The 27478-nt window shown below is 39.6% G+C and overlaps 1 protein-coding gene across 1 annotated transcript; it reads right to left on the reverse strand.

Moving 5' to 3' along the window:
• On the reverse strand, positions 1-27478 carry fam228a (family with sequence similarity 228 member A). The gene is made up of 7 exons (XM_090233522.1): positions 27018-27478; positions 20347-20426; positions 16947-17093; positions 16637-16714; positions 16105-16299; positions 6497-6584; positions 1-159 (listed from the first exon to the last, which is right to left on the reverse strand). Exons 2-7 carry the CDS (start codon positions 20422-20424, stop codon positions 143-145), a joined length of 603 nt encoding a protein of 200 aa, XP_090089648.1. The 5' UTR covers positions 20425-20426; positions 27018-27478; the 3' UTR covers positions 1-142.

Raw genomic sequence — 27478 nt, forward strand, 5'->3', positions numbered from 1 at the left:
GCTGTGCTATCAAGCCCTGTTTAATAGTCGTTATCCTCTGAATGACCAGCAAGCTGTCAGCAGACATCTCCAGTCATGTGTTGTTATCCTCTGAAGGACCGACCAGGTGTCTGTAGACATCTCCCGTCAGGTGTGACCGTGGCTATAATCTGGGCGGCCCTGGAGGACGAAAGGAGAGGAAGAGAGCAGATGATACAGATCGATAATACAGTTGAAGTTTAAATACACCTTAGCCAAATACATTTAAACTCAGTTTTTTCACAATTCCTGACATTTAATCCTAGTAAAAATTCCCTGCTTTAGGTCAGTTAGGATCACCACTTTATTTTAAGAATGTGAAATGTCAGAATAATAGTAGAGAGAATGGTGGTTTATTTCAGCTTTTTATTTCTTTCATCACATTCCCAGTGGGTCAGAAGTTTACATGCACTCAAATAGTATTTGGTAGCATTGCCTTTAAATTGTTTAACTTGGGTCAAACGTTTTGGGTAGCCTTCCACAAGCTTCCCACAATAAGTTGGGTGAATTTTGGCCCATTCCTCCTGACAGAGCTGGTGTAACTGAGTCAGGTGTGTAGGCCTCCTTGCTCGCACACACTTTTTCAGTTCTGCCCACGAATGTTCTGTAGGCTAGAGGTCAGGGCTTTGTGATGGCCACTCCATTACCTTGACTTTGTTGACCTTAAGCCATTTTGCTACAACTTTGGAAGTATGCTTGGGGTCATTGTCCATTTGGAAGACCCATTTGCGACCAACCTTTAACTTCCTGACTGATGTCTTGAGATGTTGCTTCAATATATCTACATCATTTTCATCCTCATGATGCCATTTTTTTTTGTGAAGGTCACCAATCCCTCCCGCAACGAAGCACCCCCACAGCATGATGCTGCCACCCCCGTGCTTCACGGTTGGGATGGTCTTCTTCGGCTTGCAAGCCTCCCCCTTTTTCCTACAAACATAACGATGGTCATTATGGCCAAACAGTTCCATTTTTGTTTTCTCCGAAAAGTACAATCTTTCTCCCCATGTGCTGTTGCAAACTGTAGTCTGGCTTTTTTATGTTTTTTTTGGAGCAGTGGCTTCTTCCTTGCTGAGCAGTCTTTCAGGTTATGTCGATATAGGACTCATTTAACTGTGGATATAGATACTTTCTTCTGGAACAGGTACAACAGTATAACAGTATAACAGGTATAACCACATCTCTTCTGGAACAGTCACACCTGAGACACACCTTTAACCTGTAGTGACACCCCATCCCGTGAACGGGACTGTTGTCATCATCTGACACTAATTAGCATAACGCAAAGGACATAAATCTTCCTAGAAAATATTCCTATTCATGAAAATCACAAGTTAAATATCTTGGAACACAGCTTAGCCTTTTGTTAATCAACCTGTCATCTCAGATTTTCAAAATATGCTTTACAGCCAACGCTAGACAAGCATTTGTGTAAGTTTATCGATAACCTAGCATAGCATTATGCCTTGCTAGCAGCAGGCAACCTTGTCACGGAAATCAGAAAAGCAATCAAATTAAATCGTTTACCTTTGATGAACTTCGGATGTTTTCACTCACGAGAATCCCAGGTAGACAGCCAAAGTTAATTTTTTCCCAAAATATTATTTTTGTAGGCGAAATAGCTCTGTTTGTTCTTCACGTTTGGCTGAGAAAACGCCTGGAAATTGCGGTCACCACAACGCCGAAAAATATTCCAAATTAGCTCCATAATATCGACAGAAACATGGCAAACGTTGTTTAGAATCCATCCTCAAGGTGTTTTTCTAATATCTATTCGATAATATATCCGTCGGGACAATTCGTTTTTCCTTAGGACCGATTGGAGTAATGGCTACCTCTGTATTTTACGCGAGAATCTCTCTCGGAGCCACCATGTGACCACTTACGCAATGTGGCCGCCTACGGCTATTCTTCAACAAAAATGAGTAAAACTACGTCACAATGCTGTAGACACCTTGGGGAATACGGAGAAAGCGTAAGCTCGTTGATGGTACATTCACAGCCAAATAGGGAGTCATTGGAACGCAGCGCTTTCAAAATCTGGGGCACTTCCGGATTGGATTTCTACTCACAGACAATATCTTTACAGTTTTGGAAACGTTAGAGTGTTTTCTATCCAAAGCTGTCAATTATATGCATATTCTAGCATCTTGTCTTGACAAAATATCCCGTTTAAAACGGGAACGTTTTTTTTCCAAAAATGAAAATACTGCCCCCTAGCACCAAGAGGTTAAATAGCTAACAGTCACACCTGAGACACACCTTTAAATAGCTAACAGTCACACCTGAGACACACCTTTAAATAGCTAACAGTCACACCTGGGACACACCTTATCTCCATATCTCTGGGATATGTGGGATGGTAGCGTCCCACCTCACCAACAGCCAGTGAAAGTGCAGGGCACCAAATTCAAAACAACAGAAATCTCATAATTAAAATTCCTTAAAAGTATTAAACACAATTTTAAAGATAAACTTCTTGTAAATCCAGCCACAATGTCTGATTTCAAAAAGGCTTTACAGCGAAAGCACACCATACGATCATGTTAGGTCAATGCCAAGTCACAGAAAAACATACAGCCATTTTCCAAAGAAGGAGAGGTGTCACAAAACCCAGAAATAGCATCAAAATTCATCACTAACCTTTGATGATCTTCACCAGATGGCACTCCCAGGACTCCATGTTAGACAATAAATGTGTGTTTTGTTCGATAAAGTTAATCTTTATGTCCAAAAACCTAATTTGTATGTTCAGAAATCTAATTTCAATGTTCAGAAATGCATTGTCTCAAACAAACATAAGGTGAAAGTGCAGAGAGCCACATCAAATTACAGAAATACTCATAATAAACATTGATAAAAGATACAAGTGTTGTGCATGGAAATATAGATAAACCTCTCCTTCATGAAACTGCTGTGTCAGATTTCAAAAATGCTTTACGGCAAAAGCACACCTTGCGATTATGTTAGGTCAGCGCCAAGTCACAGAAAAACATACAGCCATTTTCCAAAGAAGGAGAGGTGTCACAAAAATCTGAAATATCGTTATAAATATTCACTTACCTTTGATGATCTTCATCGGAATGCACTCCCAGGAATCCCAGTTCCACAATAAATGTTAGTTTTTTCGATAAAGTATTTTATTTACGTCCAAATACCTCCTTTTTGTTTGCGCGTTTAGCCCAGTAATCCAAATGCACAGTGCGCAAGCAATTAGTTCAGACGAAAAGTCCAAAAAGTTATATTACAGTTCGTAGAAATATGTCAAACAATATATAGAATCAATCTTTAGGATGTTTTCATCATAAATCTTCAATAATTTTCCAACCGGACAATTCCTTTGTCTTTAGAAATGAAAAGGAACGGAGCTCGCTCTCACGGCCGCGCGCCTGACTGAGCTCATGGCATTCTGCCAGACACCTGGTTGAAACAGCTCTCCTTCTCTCCACCTTCACAGTAGAAGCCTGAAACAAGGTTCTAACGACTGTTGACATCTAGTGGAAACCTTAGGAAGTGCAGTATGACCCCATTTGCACTGTATATTGAAATGGCAAAGACTTGAAAACCTACAAACCTCAGATTTCCCACTTCCTGGTTGGATTTTTCTCAGGTTTTTGCCTGCCATATGAGTTATGTTATACTCACAGACATGATTCAAACAGTTTTAGAAATTCAAAGTGTTTCCTATCCAAATCTACTAATTATATGCATATTCTAGCTTTTGGGCCTGAGTAGCAGGCAGTTTACTTTGGGCACTTTTTTCATCCAAGCTACTCAATACTGCCCCCCAGTCCCAAAGAAGTTAAATAGCTAACAGTCACACCTGGGACTCACCTTTAAATAGATAACAGTCACACCTGGGACTCACCTTTAAATAGATAACAGTCACACCTGGGACTCACCTTTAAATAGATAACAGTCACACCTGGGACACACCTTTAAATAGATAACAGTCACACCTGGGACACACCTTTAAATAGATAACAGTCACACCTGGGACACACCTTTAAATAGATAACAGTCACACCTGGGACACACCTTTAAATAGATAACAGTCACACCTGGGACTCACCTTTAAATAGATAACAGTCACACCTGGGACACACCTTTAAATAGATAACAGTCACACCTGGGACACACCTTTAAATAGATAACAGTCACACCTGGGACACACCTTTAAATAGATAACAGTCACACCTGGGACACACCTTTAAATAGATAACAGTCACACCTGGGACACACCTTTAAATAGATAACAGTCACACCTGGGACACACCTTTAAATAGATAACAGTCACACCTGGGACTCACCTTTAAATAGATAACAGTCACACCTGGGACTCACCTTTAAATAGATAACAGTCACACCTGGGACACACCTTTAAATAGATAACAGTCACACCTGGGACACACCTTTAAATAGATAACAGTCACACCTGGGACACACCTTTAAATAGATAACAGTCACACCTGGGACTCACCTTTAAATAGATAACAGTCACACCTGGGACTCACCTTTAAATAGATAACAGTCACACCTGGGACACACCTTTAAATAGATAACAGTCACACCTGGGACTCACCTTTAAATAGATAACAGTCACACCTGGGACTCACCTTTAAATAGATAACAGTCACACCTGGGACACACCTTTAAATAGATAACAGTCACACCTGGGACACACCTTTAAATAGATAACAGTCACACCTGGGACACACCTTTAAATAGATAACAGTCACACCTGGGACACACCTTTAAATAGATAACAGTCACACCTGGGACACACCTTTAAATAGCTAACAGTCACACCTGGGACACACCTTTAAATAGATAACAGTCACACCTGGGACTCACCTTTAAATAGATAACAGTCACACCTGGGACTCACCTTTAAATAGATAACAGTCACACCTGGGACACACCTTTAAATAGATAACAGTCACACCTGGGACACACCTTTAAATAGATAACAGTCACACCTGGGACACACCTTTAAATAGATAACAGTCACACCTGGGACACACCTTTAAATAGATAACAGTCACACCTGGGACTCACCTTTAAATAGATAACAGTCACACCTGGGACACACCTTTAAATAGATAACAGTCACACCTGGGACACACCTTTAAATAGATAACAGTCACACCTGGGACACACCTTTAAATAGATAACAGTCACACCTGGGACACACCTTTAAATAGATAACAGTCACACCTGGGACACACCTTTAAATAGATAACAGTCACACCTGGGACACACCTTTAAATAGATAACAGTCACACCTGGGACACACCTTTAAATAGATAACAGTCACACCTGGGACTCACCTTTAAATAGATAACAGTCACACCTGGGACACACCTTTAAATAGATAACAGTCACACCTGGGACACACCTTTAAATAGATAACAGTCACACCTGGGACACACCTTTAAATAGATAACAGTCACACCTGGGACTCACCTTTAAATAGATAACAGTCACACCTGGGACTCACCTTTAAATAGATAACAGTCACACCTGGGACACACCTTTAAATAGATAACAGTCACACCTGGGACTCACCTTTAAATAGATAACAGTCACACCTGGGACTCACCTTTAAATAGATAACAGTCACACCTGGGACACACCTTTAAATAGATAACAGTCACACCTGGGACACACCTTTAAATAGATAACAGTCACACCTGGGACACACCTTTAAATAGATAACAGTCACACCTGGGACACACCTTTAAATAGATAACAGTCACACCTGGGACACACCTTTAAATAGCTAACAGTCACACCTGGGACACACCTTTAAATAGATAACAGTCACACCTGGGACTCACCTTTAAATAGATAACAGTCACACCTGGGACTCACCTTTAAATAGATAACAGTCACACCTGGGACACACCTTTAAATAGATAACAGTCACACCTGGGACACACCTTTAAATAGATAACAGTCACACCTGGGACACACCTTTAAATAGATAACAGTCACACCTGGGACACACCTTTAAATAGATAACAGTCACACCTGGGACTCACCTTTAAATAGATAACAGTCACACCTGGGACACACCTTTAAATAGATAACAGTCACACCTGGGACACACCTTTAAATAGATAACAGTCACACCTGGGACACACCTTTAAATAGATAACAGTCACACCTGGGACACACCTTTAAATAGATAACAGTCACACCTGGGACACACCTTTAAATAGATAACAGTCACACCTGGGACACACCTTTAAATAGATAACAGTCACACCTGGGACACACCTTTAAATAGATAACAGTCACACCTGGGACTCACCTTTAAATAGATAACAGTCACACCTGGGACTCACCTTTAAAATATGTTAACGGTCAACCTGTAATATAGAACTAAGGCTCATGCTTTACTTAATAGTCCCCTTCCGTTTGCTATTTGTCCCTAAAGTTCCAGGTCTTGTTTTTGTTGTTTTTGCTACAATACCTGTCTGACAGTGTAGGACCGCCCTCTTCTCCTTTGTCCCGTCACGTGATTGAAGGAACAGTGGGTCCCTCGACGCAGGTGTGGCAACCTGGAAGAAGTGAAACCAATTAACATATTCAGGAAGAATACTCGCACACTGTAGAAAAAAATATGAATAAATCCAAAACTGAGGTTTAAATGCAAAATACAGATGTTTATTAAAACACCATGGTGCCCCCCATAAATGCATAAAGGAAAGGTGAAAACAACACAAACGTTTGGGCCTCAGGCCGTCATCATTGTGGATGTTGGCACTCACACCTGGCTTCTATTTCAAGGATATTTGCATGTCACATGATCAAGGAAGAAAACACATCAGAAAATCTATGAATCAGTACCTGATCCAAGTTTATCATTTTAAAAGGCTAATTGATCATTAGAAAACCCTTTTGCAATTATGTTAGCACAGCTGAAAACTGCTGTTCTGATTAAAGAAGCAATAAAACTGGCCTTCTTTAGACTAGTTGAGTATCTGGAGCATCAGCATTTGTGGGTTCGATTACAGGTTCAAAATGGCAAGAAACAAAGAACTTTCTTCTGAAACTCGTCAGTCTATTTTGTTCTGAGAAATGAAGGCTATTTCATGTGAGAAAATGCCAAGAAACTGAAGATCTGGTACAACGCTGTGTACTACTCCCTTCACAGAACAGTGCAAACTGGCTCTAACCAGAATATAAAGAGGAGTGGGAGGCCCCGGTGCACAACTGAGCAAGAGGACAAGTACATTAGAGTGTCTAGTTTGAGAAACAGACTCCTCACAAGTCCTCAGCTGGCAGCTTCATTAAATAGTACCCACAAAACACCAGTCTCAATGTCAACAGTTAAGAGGCGACTCCAGGATGCTGGCCTTCTAGGCAGAGTTCATCTGTCCAGTGTCAATGTTCATTTGCCCATCTTAAACTTTTATTTTTATTGGCCAGTCTGAGATGTGGCTTTTTCTTTGCAACTCTGCCTAGAAGGCCAGCATCCCGGAGTCGCCTCTTCACTAAAAAAAACAGTCTGATCAGGATGAACAATACCTGGTAAAAACCCTTTTAATTCTGAGTGCTAAGCATTTTGCTAGTACTTTTGCATCACAACATTAAAGTGTAAGGGGCCTCCTGCTGAGTACCTGACAGACTACCATTTCTATAGGAGTAGTTAAAACAATCTAATAATGGAGCTTTTAGTATAAAAAAAGGGTTGATATACCTCTACCGGTATAACATCAAGCCCTGGGGTTTTCCAGACGGAAAGGATTTAATAGCCTCAAAAAGTTATTCCTCTAATTTGGCCTTTGAACATTTCCAGGACATTTTAGAAATACCACGATAATACTGACAATACTGACAATACTGATAACTGACAATACTGATAACTGTGAAAATACTGATAACTGTGAAAATACTGATAACTGTGATAATACTGATAACTGTGATAATACTGACAATACTGATAACTGTGATAATACTGATAACTGTGATAATACTGATAACTGTGATAATACTGACAATACTGATAACTGTGAAAATACTGATAACTGTGATAATACTGATAACTGTGATAATACTGACAATACTGATAACTGTGATAATACTGACAATACTGATAACTGTGATAATACTGATAACTGTGATAATACTGACAATACTGATAACTGTGAAAATACTGATAACTGTGATAATACTGATAACTGTGATAATACTGACAATACTGATAACTGTGAAAATACTGACAATACTGATAACTGTGATAATACTGACAATACTGATAACTGTGATCATACTGATAACTGTGATAATACTGATAACTGTGATAATACTGACAATACTGATAACTGTGATAATACTGACAATACTGATAACTGTGATAATACTGATAACTGTGAAAATACTGACAATACTGATAACTGTGATAATACTGATAACTGTGAAAATACTGACAATACTGATAACTGTGATAATACTGATAACTGTGATAATACTGATAACTGTGAAAATACTGACAATACTGATAACTGTGGAAATACTGATAACTGTGTTAATACTGATAACTGTGATAATACTGACAATACTGATAACTGTGAAAATACTGATAACTGTGATAATACTGATAACTGTGATAATACTGACAATACTGATAACTGTGACAATACTGATAACTGTGATAATACTGACAATACTGATAACTGTGATAATACCGACAATACTGATAACTGTGACAATACTGATAACTGTGATAATACTGACAATACTGATAACTGTGATAATACTGACAATACTGATAACTGTGATAATACTGACAATACTGATAACTGATAATACTGATAACTGTGAAAATACTGATAACTGTGATAATACTGATAATTGTGATAATACTGACAATAGTGATAACTGTGAAAATACTGACAATACTGATAACTGTGACAATACTGATAACTGTGATAATACTGACAATACTGATAACTGTGATAATACTGATAACTGTGATAATACTGACAATACTGATAACTGTGAAAATACTGATAACTGTGATAATACTGATAACTGTGATAATACTGACAATACTGATAACTGTGAAAATACTGATAACTGTGATAATACTGATAACTGTGATAATACTGACAATACTGATAACTGTGAAAATACTGATAACTGTGATAATACTGATAACTGTGATAATACTGACAATACTGATAACTGTGAAAATACTGATAACTGTGATAATACTGATAACTGTGATAATACTGACAATACTGATAACTGTGATAATACTGATAACTGTGATAATACTGATAACTGTGATAATACTGATAACTGTGAAAATACTGATAACTGTGATAATACTGATAACTGTGATAATACTGATAACTGTGATAATACTGATAACTGTGAAAATACTGATAACTGTGATAATACTGACAATACTGATATCTGTGATAATACTGATAACTGTGATAATACTGATACCTGTGATAATACTGACAATACTGATAACTGTGATAATACTGATAACTGTGAAAATACTGATAACTGTGATAATACTGGCAATACTGAAAACTGTGAAAATACTGATAACTGTGATAATACTGATAACTGTGATAATACTGACAATACTGATAACTGTGAAAATACTGATAACTGTGATAATACTGATAACTGTGATAATACTGACAATACTGATAACTGTGATAATACTGATAACTGTGATAATACTGACAATACTGATAACTGTGATAATACTGATAACTGTGAAAATACTGATAACTGTGATAATACTGACAATACTGATAACTGTGAAAATACTGATAACTGTGATAATACTGATAACTGTGATAATACTGACAATACTGATAACTGTGAAAATACTGATAACTGTGATAATACTGACAATACTGATAACTGTGACAATACTGATAACTGTGATAATACCGACAATACTGATAACTGTGACAATACTGATAACTGTGATAATACTGACAATACTGATAACTGTGATAATACTGACAATACTGATAACTGTGACAATACTGATAACTGATAATACTGATAACTGTGAAAATACTGATAACTGTGATAATACTGATAATTGTGATAATACTGACACTACTGATAACTGTGAAAATACTGACAATACTGATAACTGTGATAATACTGACAATACTGATAACTGTGATAATACTGACAATACTGATAACTGTGATAATACTGATAACTGTGATAATACTGACAATACTGATAACTGTGAAAATACTGATAACTGTGATAATACTGATAACTGTGATAATACTGACACTACTGATAACTGTGAAAATACTGATAACTGTGATAATACTGATAACTGTGATAATACTGACAATACTGATAACTGTGAAAATACTGATAACTGTGATAATACTGATAACTGTGAAAATACTGATAACTGTGATAATACTGACAATACTGATATCTGTGATAATACTGATAACTGTGATAATACTGATACCTGTGATAATACTGACAATACTGATAACTGTGATAATACTGATAACTGTGAAAATACTGATAACTGTGATAATACTGGCAATACTGATAACTGTGAAAATACGGATAACTGTGATAATACTGATAACTGTGATAATACTGACAATACTGATAACTGTGAAAATACTGATAACTGTGATAATACTGATAACTGTGATAATACTGACAATACTGATAACTATGAAAATACTGACAATACTGATAACTGTGACAATACTGATAACTGATAATACTGATAACTGTGAAAATACTGATAACTGTGATAATAATGATAATTGTGATAATACTGACACTACTGATAACTGTGCAAATACTGACAATACTGATAACTGTGATAATACTGACAATACTGATAACTGTGATAATACTGACAATACTGATAACTGTGATAATACTGATAACTGTGATAATACTGACAATACTGATAACTGTGAAAATACTGATAACTGTGATAATACTGATAACTGTGATAATACTGACACTACTGATAACTGTGAAAATAATGATAACTGTGATAATACTGATAACTGTGATAATACTGACAATACTGATAACTGTGAAAATACTGACAACTGTGATAATACTGACAATACTGATAACTGTGAAAATACTGATAACTGTGATAATACTGATAATTGTGATAATACTGACAATAGTGATAACTGTGAAAATACTGACAATACTGATAACTGTGACAATACTGATAACTGTGATAATACTGACAATACTGATAACTGTGATAATACTGATAACTGTGATAATACTGACAATACTGATAACTGTGAAAATACTGATAACTGTGATAATACTGATAACTGTGATAATACTGACAATACTGATAACTGTGAAAATACTGATAACTGTGATAATACTGATAACTGTGATAATACTGACAATACTGATAACTGTGAAAATACTGATAACTGTGATAATACTGATAACTGTGATAATACTGACAATACTGATAACTGTGAAAATACTGATAACTGTGATAATACTGATAACTGTGATAATACTGACAATACTGATAACTGTGATAATACTGATAACTGTGATAATACTGATAACTGTGATAATACTGATAACTGTGAAAATACTGATAACTGTGATAATACTGATAACTGTGATAATACTGATAACTGTGATAATACTGATAACTGTGAAAATACTGATAACTGTGATAATACTGACAATACTGATATCTGTGATAATACTGATAACTGTGATAATACTGATACCTGTGATAATACTGACAATACTGATAACTGTGATAATACTGATAACTGTGAAAATACTGATAACTGTGATAATACTGGCAATACTGAAAACTGTGAAAATACTGATAACTGTGATAATACTGATAACTGTGATAATACTGACAATACTGATAACTGTGAAAATACTGATAACTGTGATAATACTGATAACTGTGATAATACTGACAATACTGATAACTGTGATAATACTGATAACTGTGATAATACTGACAATACTGATAACTGTGATAATACTGATAACTGTGAAAATACTGATAACTGTGATAATACTGACAATACTGATAACTGTGAAAATACTGATAACTGTGATAATACTGATAACTGTGATAATACTGACAATACTGATAACTGTGAAAATACTGATAACTGTGATAATACTGACAATACTGATAACTGTGACAATACTGATAACTGTGATAATACCGACAATACTGATAACTGTGACAATACTGATAACTGTGATAATACTGACAATACTGATAACTGTGATAATACTGACAATACTGATAACTGTGACAATACTGATAACTGATAATACTGATAACTGTGAAAATACTGATAACTGTGATAATACTGATAATTGTGATAATACTGACACTACTGATAACTGTGAAAATACTGACAATACTGATAACTGTGATAATACTGACAATACTGATAACTGTGATAATACTGACAATACTGATAACTGTGATAATACTGATAACTGTGATAATACTGACAATACTGATAACTGTGAAAATACTGATAACTGTGATAATACTGATAACTGTGATAATACTGACACTACTGATAACTGTGAAAATACTGATAACTGTGATAATACTGATAACTGTGATAATACTGACAATACTGATAACTGTGAAAATACTGATAACTGTGATAATACTGATAACTGTGAAAATACTGATAACTGTGATAATACTGACAATACTGATATCTGTGATAATACTGATAACTGTGATAATACTGATACCTGTGATAATACTGACAATACTGATAACTGTGATAATACTGATAACTGTGAAAATACTGATAACTGTGATAATACTGGCAATACTGATAACTGTGAAAATACGGATAACTGTGATAATACTGATAACTGTGATAATACTGACAATACTGATAACTGTGAAAATACTGATAACTGTGATAATACTGATAACTGTGATAATACTGACAATACTGATAACTATGAAAATACTGACAATACTGATAACTGTGACAATACTGATAACTGATAATACTGATAACTGTGAAAATACTGATAACTGTGATAATAATGATAATTGTGATAATACTGACACTACTGATAACTGTGCAAATACTGACAATACTGATAACTGTGATAATACTGACAATACTGATAACTGTGATAATACTGACAATACTGATAACTGTGATAATACTGATAACTGTGATAATACTGACAATACTGATAACTGTGAAAATACTGATAACTGTGATAATACTGATAACTGTGATAATACTGACACTACTGATAACTGTGAAAATAATGATAACTGTGATAATACTGATAACTGTGATAATACTGACAATACTGATAACTGTGAAAATACTGACAACTGTGATAATACTGATAACTGTGAAAATACTGATAACTGTGATAATACTGACAATACTGATATCTGTGATAATACTGATAACTGTGATAATACTGATACCTGTGATAATACTGACAATACTGATAACTGTGATAATACTGATAACTGTGAAAATACTGATAACTGTGATAATACTGGCAATACTGATAACTGTGAAAATACGGATAACTGTGATAATACTGATAACTGTGATAATACTGACAATACTGATAACTGTGAAAATACTGACAATACTGATAACTGTGATAATACTGACAATACTGATAACTGTGATAATACTGACAATACTGATAACTGTGAAAATACGGATAACTGTGATAATACTGATAACTGTGATAATACTGACAATACTGATAACTGTGAAAATACTGATAACTGTGATAATACTGATAACTGTGATAATACTGACAATACTAATAACTGTGAAAATACTGATAACTGTGATAATACTGATAACTGTGATAATACTGACAATACTGATAACTGTGACAATACTGATAACTGTGATAATACTGATAACTGTGATACTACTGACAATACTGATAACTGTGACAATACTGATAACTGTGAAAATACTGATAACTGTGATAATACTGATAACTGTGATAATACTGACAATACTGATAACTGTGACAATACTGATAACTGTGATAATACTGACAATACTGATAACTGTGATAATACTGACAATACTGATAACTGTGACAACACTGATAACAGATAATACTGATAACTGTGAAAATACTGATAACTGTGATAATACTGATAATTGTGATAATACTGACAATACTGATAACTGTGAAAATACTGACAATACTGATAACTGTGACAATACTGATAACTGATAATACTGATAACTGTGAAAATACTGATAACTGTGATAATACTGATAACTGTGATAATACTGACAATACTGATAACTGTGATAATACTGATAACTGTGAAATGATAACTGTGATAATACTGACAATACTGATAACTGTGATAATACTGATAACTGTGATAATACTGACAATACTGATAACTGTGAAAATACTGATAACTGTGATAATACTGATAACTGTGATAATACTGACAATACTGATAACTGTGACAATACTGATAACTGTGATAATACTGACAATACTGATAACTGTGATAATACCGACAATACTGATAACTGTGACAATACTGATAACTGTGAAAATACTGATAACTGTGATAATACTGATAACTGTGATAATACTGACAATACTGATAACTGTGACAATACTGATAACTGTGATAATACTGACAATACTGATAACTGTGATAATACCGACAATACTGATAACTGTGACAATACTGATAACTGTGATAATACTGACAATACTGATAACTGTGATAATACTGACAATACTGATAACTGTGACAATACTGATAACTGATAATACTGATAACTGTGAAAATACTGATAACTGTGATAATACTGATAATTGTGATAATACTGACACTACTGATAACTGTGAAAATACTGACAATACTGATAACTGTGATAATACTGACAATACTGATAACTGTGATAATACTGACAATACTGATAACTGTGATAATACTGATAACTGTGATAATACTGACAATACTGATAACTGTGAAAATACTGATAACTGTGATAATACTGATAACTGTGATAATACTGACACTACTGATAACTGTGAAAATACTGATAACTGTGATAATACTGATAACTGTGATAATACTGACAATACTGATAACTGTGAAAATACTGATAACTGTGATAATACTGATAACTGTGAAAATACTGATAACTGTGATAATACTGACAATACTGATATCTGTGATAATACTGATAACTGTGATAATACTGATACCTGTGATAATACTGACAATACTGATAACTGTGATAATACTGATAACTGTGAAAATACTGATAACTGTGATAATACTGGCAATACTGATAACTGTGAAAATACGGATAACTGTGATAATACTGATAACTGTGATAATACTGACAATACTGATAACTGTGAAAATACTGACAATACTGATAACTGTGATAATACTGACAATACTGATAACTGTGATAATACTGACAATACTGATAACTGTGAAAATACGGATAACTGTGATAATACTGATAACTGTGATAATACTGACAATACTGATAACTGTGAAAATACTGATAACTGTGATAATACTGATAACTGTGATAATACTGACAATACTGATAACTGTGAAAATACTGATAACTGTGATAATACTGATAACTGTGATAATACTGACAATACTGATAACTGTGACAATACTGATAACTGTGATAATACTGATAACTGTGATACTACTGACAATACTGATAACTGTGATAATACTGATAACTGTGATAATACCGATAACTGTGATAATACTGATAACTGTGATAATACTGATAACTGTAGGGTTACCTTGGTGTTACAGTAGGGTTACCTTGGGGTTACAGTAGGGATACAGTAGGGTTACAGTAGGGTTACCTTGGGGTTACAGTAGGGTTACAGTAGGGTTCCAGTAGGGCTACATTAGGGTTACCTTGGGGTTACAGTAGGGTTACCTTGGTGTTACAGTAGGGTTACCTTGGTGTTACAGTAGGGCTACAGTAGGGTTACAGTATAGTACAGTATAGTTACAGTATAGTATATTACAGTGTGTTGTACCTTTGAGTTACAGTAGTGTATGTAGTTCAGGAACATGCTGCGTATCCTCTCTGCCTCGTCATAGCAGCAGTGGGGCACTTGGTTCTCCACGCTCCTCTGAATAGGGGTCCACACACGCTCCGTCCAACGCTTATGGAGCAGCTCTCGCTTCCGAAGCTCCGCCCTTTCCTGTTGGCACAGATAACGCTCCAGGTCCTGACAGGAAGAGACAGAGACACAGAATGTTACGATGGAGCAAAACTAGTCATGACACCACATAAGGACACAGTATGTAATGTACCTTAAAAATACATCAACATATATCAGATCTATAAGCCTGAACTCTACCACAACTGATTGGTCTAATCAAGGGCTTGATGGTTGGCTGAAAAGTTGAATCAGGTGTGCTGGCTCTGGAATAGATCACATGCATAGAATGGCCGGGATTCCCAGAGGAGATGTGGCACAGAATTGTGGTCACCTTGACAAAGCCATTCTCTGACAGAATTGTGGTCACCTTGACAAAGCCATTCTCTGACAGAATTGTGGTCACCTTGACAAAGCCATTTTCTGTGTCCAGTAGGGGCTGTGTGATGGCTCTAGCTTCTTGGTTCTCAGATTCTAACTTGACCTGAATGATTGTAGATGAAAAAACACAAACGTGAAAGAAATGAGTGTGTGTGTGTTCGTGTGTGGCTAAGTGTGTGTGTGTGTGTTCGTGTGTGGCTAAGTGTGTGTGTGTGTGTTCGTGTGTGGCTAAGTGTGTGTGTGTGTGCTCGCGTGTGGCTAAGTGTGTGTGTGTGTGCTCGCGTGTGGCTAAGTGTGTGTGTATCTGCTTGCGTGTGGCTGAGTGTGTGCAGTACCTGCAGCCTCCTGAAGGAGGTGTGAGAGAGCCAGTCCACCCACGGCCCTCTGGGAGGTCCAGGAAGCCACACCTCACTCCTCCTCTTCTCTCCTCCTCTTCCTCTTCGGCCGGTCTTCCTGACACTTCTCCATACTCCGCTGGGTACCTGGAACAACACACAGTAGAACATCAACAACAGCATTAAAACAACAACAACAAGAATCAGAGGTTTACATCACAATGAACACAAATGGAGGAAAGGTACATGGGCCATTTCTGGGTCTCAAATGTCTGTAGGACATTCCTGAGGAAAGGAGTTAAGGGAAGGAACTCACTTCAGGCTGTTAAGATGCACCCAGACAGGGTTCCCTGACAGGGTTCCCAGACAGCGTTCCCAGACAGGGTTCCCTGACAGGGTTCCCAGACAGGGTGGGTTCTCAGACAGGGTGGGTTCCCAGACAGGGTGGGTTCTCAGACAGGGTGGGTTCTCAGACAGGGTGGGTTCCCAGACAGGGTGGGTTTTCAGACAGGGTGGGTTCCCAGACAGGGTTCCCAGACAGGGCTCTCAGACAGGGTGGGTTCTCAGACAGGGTTCCCAGACAGGGCTCTCAGACAGGGCTCTCAGACAGGGTGGGTTCCCAGACAGGGTTCTCAGACAGGATTCTCAGACAGGGTGGGTTCCCAGTCAGGGTGAGTTCTCAGACAGGGTTCCCAGACAGGGCTCTCAGACAGGGTGGGTTCTCAGACAGGGTGAGTTCTCAGACAGGGTTCCGAGACAGGGCTCTCAGACAGGGTGGGTTCTCAGACAGGGCTCTCAGACAGGACTCTCAGACAGGGCTCTCAGGCAGGGTTCTCATACAGGGTGGGTTCTCAGACAAGGTTCTCAGACAGGGCTCTCAGACAGGGTGGGTTCTCAGACAGGGTTCCCAGACAGGGCTCTCAGACATGGTGGGTTCTCAGACAGGGTGGGTTCTCAGACAGGGCTCTCAGACAGGGTGGGTTCTCAGACAGGGTGGGTTCTCAGACAGGGTTCCCAGACAGGGTTCTCAGACAGGGTTCTCAGACAGGGTCTAACACAGACATTGTATAAATCACAAATGGTACCCTAATCCCTACATAGTGCACTACTTTAGACTTGGACCATTAGGATTCTGGTCAAAAGGGAATAGGGTGCCACTTGGGATGCCGATAGGGCATAGTGTCCATGATGGGAACCTCAGGGGAAGTGTCCATGATGGGAACCTCAGGGGAAGTGTCCATGATGGGAACCTCAGGGGAAGTGTCCATGATGGGAACCTCAGGGGAAGCGTCCATGATGGGAACCTCAGGGGAAGTGTCCATGATGGGAACCTCAGGGGAAGTGTCCATGATGGGAACCTCAGGGGAAGTGTCCATGATGGGAACCTCAGGGGAAGTGTCCATGATGGGAACCTCAGGGGAAGTGTCCATGATGGGAACATCAGGGGAAGTGTCCATGATGGGAACCTCAGGGGAAGTGTCCATGATGGGAACCTCAGGGGAAGTGTCCATGATGGGAACCTCAGGGGAAGTGTCCATGATGGGAACCTCAGGGGAAGTGTCCATGATGGGAACCTCAGGGGAAGTGTCCATGATGGGAACCTCAGGGGAAGTGTCCATGATGGGAACCTCGGGGGAAGTGTCCATGATGGGAACCTCAGGGGAAGTGTCCATGATGGGAACCTCAGGGGAAGTGTCCATGATGGGAACCTCAGGGGAAGTGTCCATGATGGGAACCTCAGGGGAAGTGTCCATGATGGGAACCTCAGGGGAAGTGTCCATGATGGGAACCTCAGGGGAAGCGTCCATGATGGGAACCTCAGGGGAAGTGTCCATGATGGGAACCTCAGGGGAAGTGTCCATGATGGGAACCTCAGGGGAAGTGTCCATGATGGGAACCTCGGGGGAAGTGTCCATGATGGGAACCTCAGGGGAAGTGTCCATGATGGGAACCTCAGGGGAAGTGTCCATGATGGGAACCTCAGGGGAAGTGTCCATGATGGGAACCTCAGGGGAAGTGTCCATGATGGGAACCTCGGGGGAAGTGTCCATGATGGGAACCTCAGGGGAAGTGTCCATGATGGGAACCTCAGAGGAAGTGTCCATGATGGGAACCTCAGGGGAAGTGTCCATGATGGGAACCTCAGGGGAAGTGTCCATGATGGGAACCTCAGGGGAAGTGTCCATGATGGGAACCTCAGGGGAAGTGTCCATGATGGGAACCTCAGGGGAAGTGTCCATGATGGGAACCTCAGGGGAAGTGTCCATGATGGGAACCTCAGGGGAAGTGTCCATGATGGGAACCTCAGGGGAAGTGTCCATGATGGGAACCTCAGGGGAAGTGTCCATGCCACTCGTGAAAACGAGAGATGGGAACCTCGGGGGAAGTGTCCATGATGGGAACCTCAGGGGAAGTGTCCATGATGGGAACCTCAGGGGAAGTGTCCATGATGGGAACCTCGGGGGAAGTGTCCATGCCACTCGTGAAAACGAGAGATGGGAACCTCGGGGGAAGTGTCCATGCCCCTCATGAAAATGAGAGATAGGAACCTCGGGGGAAGTGTCCATGATGGGAACCTCAGGGGAAGTGTCCATAACCCCATTGAAAACGAGAGATGGGAACCTCGGGGGAAGTGTCCATGCCCCCATTGAAAACGAGAGATGGGAACCTCGGGGGAAGTGTCCATGCCCCCATTGAAAACGAGAGATGGGAACCTCGGGGGAAGTGTCGATGCCCCCATTGAAAACGAGAGATGGGAACCTCAGGGGAAGTGTCCATGCCACTCGTGAAAACGAGAGATGGGAACCTCGGGGGAAGTGTCCATGATGGGAACCTCAGGGGAAGTGTCCATGCCCCTCATGAAAATGAGAGATAGGAACCTCGGGGGAAGTGTCCATGCCCCCATTGAAAAGGAGAGATGGGAACCCCATTGTAAACTGGAGATGGGAACCTCGGAGGAAGTGTCCATGCCCCCATTGAAAAGGAGAGATGGGAACCTCATTGTAAACTGGAGATGGGAACCTCGGGGGAAATGTCCATGGTGCGATGTGAAGGGTGATTGAAGGGTGATTGAAGGGTGATGTGAAGGGTGATTGAAGGGTGATGTGAAGGGTGATTGAAGGGTGATTGAAGGGTGATGTGAAGGGTGATTGTGTTCACAGGTTTGCTTCCCTGTCGTTTGCAAAACAGTATATTACTGTCATCTCTGCCACTAGACAGGTAAATTAGGACCTGTTCATTATTGACATACCTGTATTAACAACTTGTTCACGTTACTGTAAGTTGTTATTAATTCATATTACTAGATAGCAGTTGTAAACGTTTTTAGACAGTAGTTGCAAACGTATATTACACGTATATTACACAAAGACAGAAAGAAAACTGTTAACAATAGTCTTACCGTAGATGTGAGGAGACCTAGGGGAGCAGACGTGTGGAACATGATCAGACCGGCTGCACCACTGTCCTTGACAGGCATGTCTGGGATGAGAATGACATAAAAATAGATTTACCTGATAGAAAAGTACACAGTGCGTTCGGAAAGTCCCATTCTCCCATTCTTCTCTGCAGATCCACTAAAGTTCTGTCAGGTTGGTTGGGGAGTGTTGCTGCACAGCTATTTTCAGGTCTCTCCAGAGATGTTTGATCGGGTTCAAGTCCTGGATCTGGCTGGACCGCTCAAGGACATTCAGAGACTTGTCCCGAAGCCACTACTGCGTTGTTGGCTGTGTGCTTAGGGTCGTTGTCCTGTTGGAAGGTGAACCTTCACCCCAGCCTGAGGTCCTGGAGCAGGTTTTCATCAAGGATCTCTCTGTACTTTGCTCCGTTCATCTTTCCCTCAATCCTAGTCTCCCAGTCCCTGCCACTGAAAAACATCCCCACAGCATGATGCTGTCACCACCATGCTTCACCGTAGGGATGGTGCCAGCTTTCCTCCAGACATGACGCTTGGCATTCAGGCCAAAGGGTTCAATCTTGGTTTCATCAGACCAGAGAATCTAATTTCTCAAGGTCTGAGAGTCCTTTAGGTGCCTTTTGGCAAACTCCAAGTGGACTGTCATGTGTCTTTTACTGAAGAGTGGCTTCCGTCTGGCCACTCTACCATAAAGGCCTGATTGGTGGAGTGCTGCAGAGATGGTTGTCCTCCTGGAAGGTTATCCCATCTCCACAGAGGAACTCTGGAGCTCTGGACCATCAGGTTCTTGGTCACCTCCCTGACCAAGGCCCTTCTCCCCCGATTGCTCAGTTTGGTCGGGTGGCCAGCTCTAGGAAGAGTCTTCATGGTTCTAAACTTCTTCCATTTAAGAATGATGGAGGTCACTGTGTTCTTGGGGACCTTCAATGCTGCAGAATTGTTTTGGTACCCTTCCCCAGATCTGTGCCTCGACACAATCCTGCTTCGGAGCTCTACAGACAATTCCTTCCACCTCATGGCTTGGTTTTTGACCTGACATGAACTGTCAACTGTGGGACCTTATATAGAAAGGTGTGAGCCTTGCCAGATCATGTCCAATCAATTGAATTTACCACAGGTGGACTCTAATCATGTTGTAGAAACATCTCAAGGATGATCATTGGAAACAGGATGCACCTGAGCTCAATTTCAAGTCTCCTAGCAAAGGGTCTGAATATTTATGTAAATGAGGTATCTGTTTTTTTATATTTTATACATTTTCTCAAATAAAAATAAAAACTGTTTTCACTTTGTCATTACGGGGTATTATGTGTGGATTGATGAGGAAAATGATTTATTTAATAAATTATAGAATAAGGCTGTAACGTAACAAAATGTGGAGAAAGTCAAGTGGGTCTGAATACTTTCTGAAGGCTCAGTAAACATAGAGATCCTATTAGAGATCCCATCCTGCAAAATGTCAAAGAAATAAAGGTTTAGGCTGTAGGATGGATCAGACATTTTGCTCATGGCTGCTGATTCTAATGGCAGCTGATTCTAATGGCTGCTGATTCTAATGGCTGCTGATTTTAATGGCTGTTGATTCTAATGGCTGCTGATTCTAATGGCAGCTGATTCTAATGGCTGCTGATTTTAATGGCTGCTGATTCTAATGGCAGCTGATTCTAATGGCTGCTGATTCTAATGGCTGCTGATTCTAATGGCTGCTGATTCTAATGGCTGCTGATTCTAATGGCTGCTGATTCTAATGGCTGCTGATTCTAATGGCTGCTGATTCTAATGGCTGCTGATTCTAATGGCTGTTGATTCTAATGGCTGCTGATTCTAATGGCTGCTGATTCTAATGGCTGCTGATTCTAATGGCTGCTGATTCTAATGGCTGCTGATTCTAATGGCTGCTGATTCTAATGGCTGCTGATTCTAATGGCTGCTGATTCTAATGGCTGCTGATTTTAATGGCTGCTGATTCTAATGGCAGCTGATTCTAATGGCTGCTGATTCTAATGGCTGCTGATTCTAATGGCTGCTGATTCTAATGGCAGCTGATTCTAATGGCTGCTGATTTTAATGGCTGCTGATTCTAATGGCAGCTGATTCTAATGGCTGCTGATTCTAATGGCTGCTGATTCTAATGGCTGCTGATTCTAATGGCTGCTGATTCTAATGGCTGCTGATTCTAATGGCTGCTGATTCTAATGGCTGCTGATTCTAATGGCTGCTGATTCTAAAGGCAGCTGATTCTAATGGCTGCTGATTCTAATGGCTGCTGATTCTAATGGCAGCTGATTCTAATGGCTGCTGATTTTAATGGCTGCTGATTCTAATGGCAGCTGATTCTAATGGCTGCTGATTCTAATGGCTGCTGATTCTAATGGCAGCTGATTCTAATGGCTGCTGATTCTAATGGCTGCTGATTCTAATGGCAGCTGATCCTAATGGCTGCTGATTCTAATGGCTGCTGATTCTAATGGCTGCTGATTCTAATGGCTGCTGATTCTAATGGCTGCTGATTCTAATGGCTGCTGATTCTAATGGCAGCTGATTCTAATGGCTGCTGATTCTAATGGCTGCTGATTATAATGGCTGCTGATTATAATGGCAGCTGATTATAATGGCTGCTGATTATAATGGCTGCTGATTCTAATGGCTGCTGATTCTAATGGCTGCTGATTATAATGGCTGCTGATTATAATGGCTGCTGATTCTAATGGCTGCTGATTCTAATGGCTGCTGATTCTAATGGCTGCTGATTCTAATGGCTGCTGATTATAATGGCTGCTGATTATAATGGCAGCTGATTCTAATGGCTGCTGATTCTAATGGCTGCTGATTCTAATGGCTGCTGATTCTAATGGCTGCTGATTCTAATGGCTGCTGATTCTAATGGCTGTTGATTCTAATGGCTGCTGATTCTAATGGCTGCTGATTCTAATGGCTGCTGATTCTAATGGCTGCTGATTCTAATGGCTGTTGATTCTAATGGCTGTTGATTCTAATGGCTGTTGATTCTAATGGCTGCTGATTCTAATGGCTGCTGATTCTAATGGCTGCTGATTCTAATGGCTGTTGATTCTAATGGCTGTTGATTCTAATGGCTGCTGATTCTAATGGCTGCTGATTCTAATGGCTGCTGATTCTAATGGCTGCTGATTCTAATGGCTGCTGATTCTAATGGCTGCTGATTCTAATGGCTGCTGATTCTAATGGCTGCTGATTCTAATGGCAGCTGATTCTAATGGCTGCTGATTCTAATGGCTGCTGATTCTAATGGCTGCTGATTCTAATGGCTGCTGATTCTAATGGCTGCTGATTCTAATGGCTGCTGATTCTAATGGCTGCTGATTCTAATGGCTGCTGATTCTAATGGCTGCTGATTATAATGGCTGCTGATTTTTATTTATTTTTTTCACCTTTATTTAACGTAGCAGGGGGTTATGGGTAAAGATGGATTTAGAGCTGGATTGGAACAAGTCTGTATTAGCAGACGACTAAGAGAAACAACCCACTTAATTTATCTTGTTTAATTTAAACCCTTTAATGAGCAGGTTCTTTTGTTTTACCCTTCAACAAACGGGAATCTGTGTGACAAACCTGGACCCCTTTGTGACTAAGAGATAACATTTGAATTGAACAAGAAAAAGAACAATAACTCAAGTCTCCCGGGATACGAGTTGTAGCCGAGCCAGTATCAGGGCCTAAAGAAGGGGACAATGTTAGGAACCATCGCTACACACGGAAACATCCACAGTATGAAGGGCAGAGAATAAGGATTTGGTTTCCATAATTCTATTCTATTTTTCCAAAAGGTATGATTGCAATGAATCATATATACACATCGGTTTGTTGACGAATATAACATATGAGCTTAGTTCAAATGTCATAGCCCAATCAGAACCCCAAATATAAGCTTGTTTTGCTCCATTGTTTGTAAACAGTTTAATTGTAAACAAACACTGTATAGCATCAAATCATGGTTAAACTATAATGTTGATATCATGGACGGACATGCATCCATAGCTCTGTCCATGCGTTTGAGAGTGGTGACCTTTTCTAGAGCCCCCATCCAACAGCTGTTTGCATTGTGCCCCTCCCAACCCCTCGTTTGAGAGTGGTGACCTTTTCTAGAGCCCCCATCCCACAGCTGTTTGCATTGTGTGCCCCTCCCAACCCCTCTTTTACGCTACTGCTACTCTCTGTTCATCATATATACATAGTCACTTTAACTATACATTCATGTACATACTACCTCAATTAGCCCGACTAACCAGTGTCCCCGCGGATTGGCTACCCGGACTATCTGCAATGTGTCTTACCACCCGCCAACCCCTCTGTTACGCTACTGCTACTCTCTGTTCATCATATATGCATAGTCACTTTAACCATATCTACATGTACATACTACCTCAATCAGCCTGACTAACCGGTGCCTGTATATAGCCTCTCTACTGTATATAGCCTCTCTACTGTATATAGCCTCACTACTGTATATAGCCTCACTACTGTATATAGCCTCTCTACAGTATATAGCCTCTCTACTGTACATAGCCTCTCTACTGTATATAGCCTCTCTACTGTATATAGCCTCTCTACTGTATATAGCCTCTCTACTGTTATAGCATCTCTACTGTATATAGCCTCTCTACAGTATATAGCCCCTCTACTGTATATAGCCTCTCTACTGTATATAGCCTCTCTACTGTTATAGCCTCTCTACTGTATATAGCCTCTCTACTGTATATAGCCTCTCTACTGTTATAGCCTCTCTACTGTATATAGCCTCTCTACTGTATATAGCCTCTCTACTGTTATAGCCTCTCTACTGTATATAGCCTCTCTACTGTATATAGCCTCTCTACTGTATATAGCCTCTCTACTGTTATAGCATCTCTACTGTATATAGCCTCTCTACAGTATATAGCCCCTCTACTGTATATAGCCTCTCTACTGTACATAGCCTCTCTACAGTATATAGCCTCTCTACTGTATATAGCCCCTCTACTGTATATAGCCTCTCTACTGTATATAGCCTCTCTACTGTATATAGCCTCTCTACTGTATATAGCCTCTCTACTGTTATAGCATCTCTACTGTATATAGCCTCTCTACAGTATATAGCCCCTCTACTGTATATAGCCTCTCTACTGTACATAGCCTCTCTACAGTATATAGCCTCTCTACTGTATATAGCCCCTCTACTGTATATAGCCTCTACTGTATATAGCCTCTCTACTGTATATAGCCTCTACTGTATATAGCCTCTCTACTGTATATAGCCTCTCTACTGTGTATAGCCTCTCTACTGTATATAGCCTCTCTACTGTATATAGCCTCTCTACTGTATATAGCCTCTCTACTGTATATAGCCTCTACTGTTATAGCATCTCTACTGTATATAGCCTCTCTACAGTATATAGCCCCTCTACTGTATATAGCCTCTCTACTGTACATAGCCTCTCTACAGTATATAGCCTCTCTACTGTATATAGCCCCTCTACTGTATATAGCCTCTCTACTGTATATAGCCTCGCTACTTATATTGCCTCTCTACTGTATATAGCCTCTCTACTGTATATAGCCTCTACTGTATATAGTCTCCCTACTGTATATAGCCTCTCTACTGTATATAGCCTCTCTACTGTATATAGCCTCTCTACTGTATATAGCCTCTCTACTGTATATAGCCTCTCTACTGTATATAGCCTCTCTACTGTTATAGCATCTCTACTGTATATAGCCTCTCTACAGTATATAGCCCCTCTACTGTATATAGCCTCTCTACTGTACATAGCCTCTCTACAGTATATAGCCTCTCTACTGTATATAGCCCCTCTACTGTATATAGCCTCTACTGTATATAGCCTCTCTACTGTATATAGCCTCTCTACTGTGTATAGCCTCTCTACTGTATATAGCCTCTCTACTGTATATAGCCTCTCTACTGTATATAGTCTCTCTACTGTATATAGCCTCTCTACTGTATATAGCCTCTCTACTGTATATAGCCTCTCTACTGTATATAGCCTCTCTACTGTTATAGCATCTCTACTGTATATAGCCTCTCTACTGTATATAGTCTCTCTACTGTATATAGCCTCTCTACTGTATAGAGCCTCTCTACTGTATATAGCCTCTCTACTGTATATAGCCTCTCTACTGTATATAGCCTCTCTACTGTATATAGTCTCTCTACTGTATATAGCCTCTCTACTGTATAGAGCCTCTCTACTGTATATAGCCTCTCTACTGTATATAGCCTCTCTACTGTATATAGCCTCTCTACTGTATATAGCCTCTCTACTGTATAGAGCCTCTCTACTGTATATAGCCTCTCTACTGTATATAGCCTCTCTACTGTATATAGCCTCTCTTACCCACACAAGAGGTGGAGCTCGTCTCCTAGTTACCCTACACGAGAGGTCGAGCGTCCACATCTACAATTGGCACTACACTTTTGAATTGGTATTAGTGAATAGATATTAAAACTTCAACAACAACAAAGTTATTCAACGAGTAGGCCTAGTAATCCTGTTTAAAAATTGGCTAAACGAAATATCTCGATTGAGCTGAAGTCAGAAAAATAGGTGGCCTAAACTTGCAAGGAGATAGAAAACTCGGGACGAAGACAATGGGGGAGGGGTGCTCTGTAGGCTACTCACGGTAGGATTTAGCCCCGGTTTGAGCCCCGGTTGCTTTGCAGCACGGAGAGTAGTGCCCGATCTCCCGTCCCGGTCTGCTGCTTCTCCGGAGAGTAGCCTAGTGTCCCGCCGTTGTCAAGGTGATGTCACACAAACCGAGTAAAATGTCGGAAACATTATTTTTAGACTACCAGTGTTTGTGATCGTGTTAATTATATGGCACCGTACAATGCCACCCCCCATCCCCATATGATCCGTAACAAATATGCACAAATATAACTCACTATCCACAAACAAACACCTGTTGTCTTGTATTTTGTAAACCAATATTGTTAATAAATGCTAAATGAGCAGAATAACCAGTGAAGAACATATTTCCTTAGTTATAAATAAATAAAAGCATTTTTTTGTGTGCGTGGGGGTAGTATCCAATCATTTCAAAACAACACTTTCCAGGTAGAACTGTCGAATCTGCATGTGTG

Source organism: Oncorhynchus mykiss, chromosome 4 (genome assembly GCF_057628025.1).
Source record: "Oncorhynchus mykiss isolate SJ-2025 chromosome 4, ASM5762802v1, whole genome shotgun sequence".
Classification (NCBI taxonomy): Eukaryota; Metazoa; Chordata; class Actinopteri; order Salmoniformes; family Salmonidae; genus Oncorhynchus; species Oncorhynchus mykiss.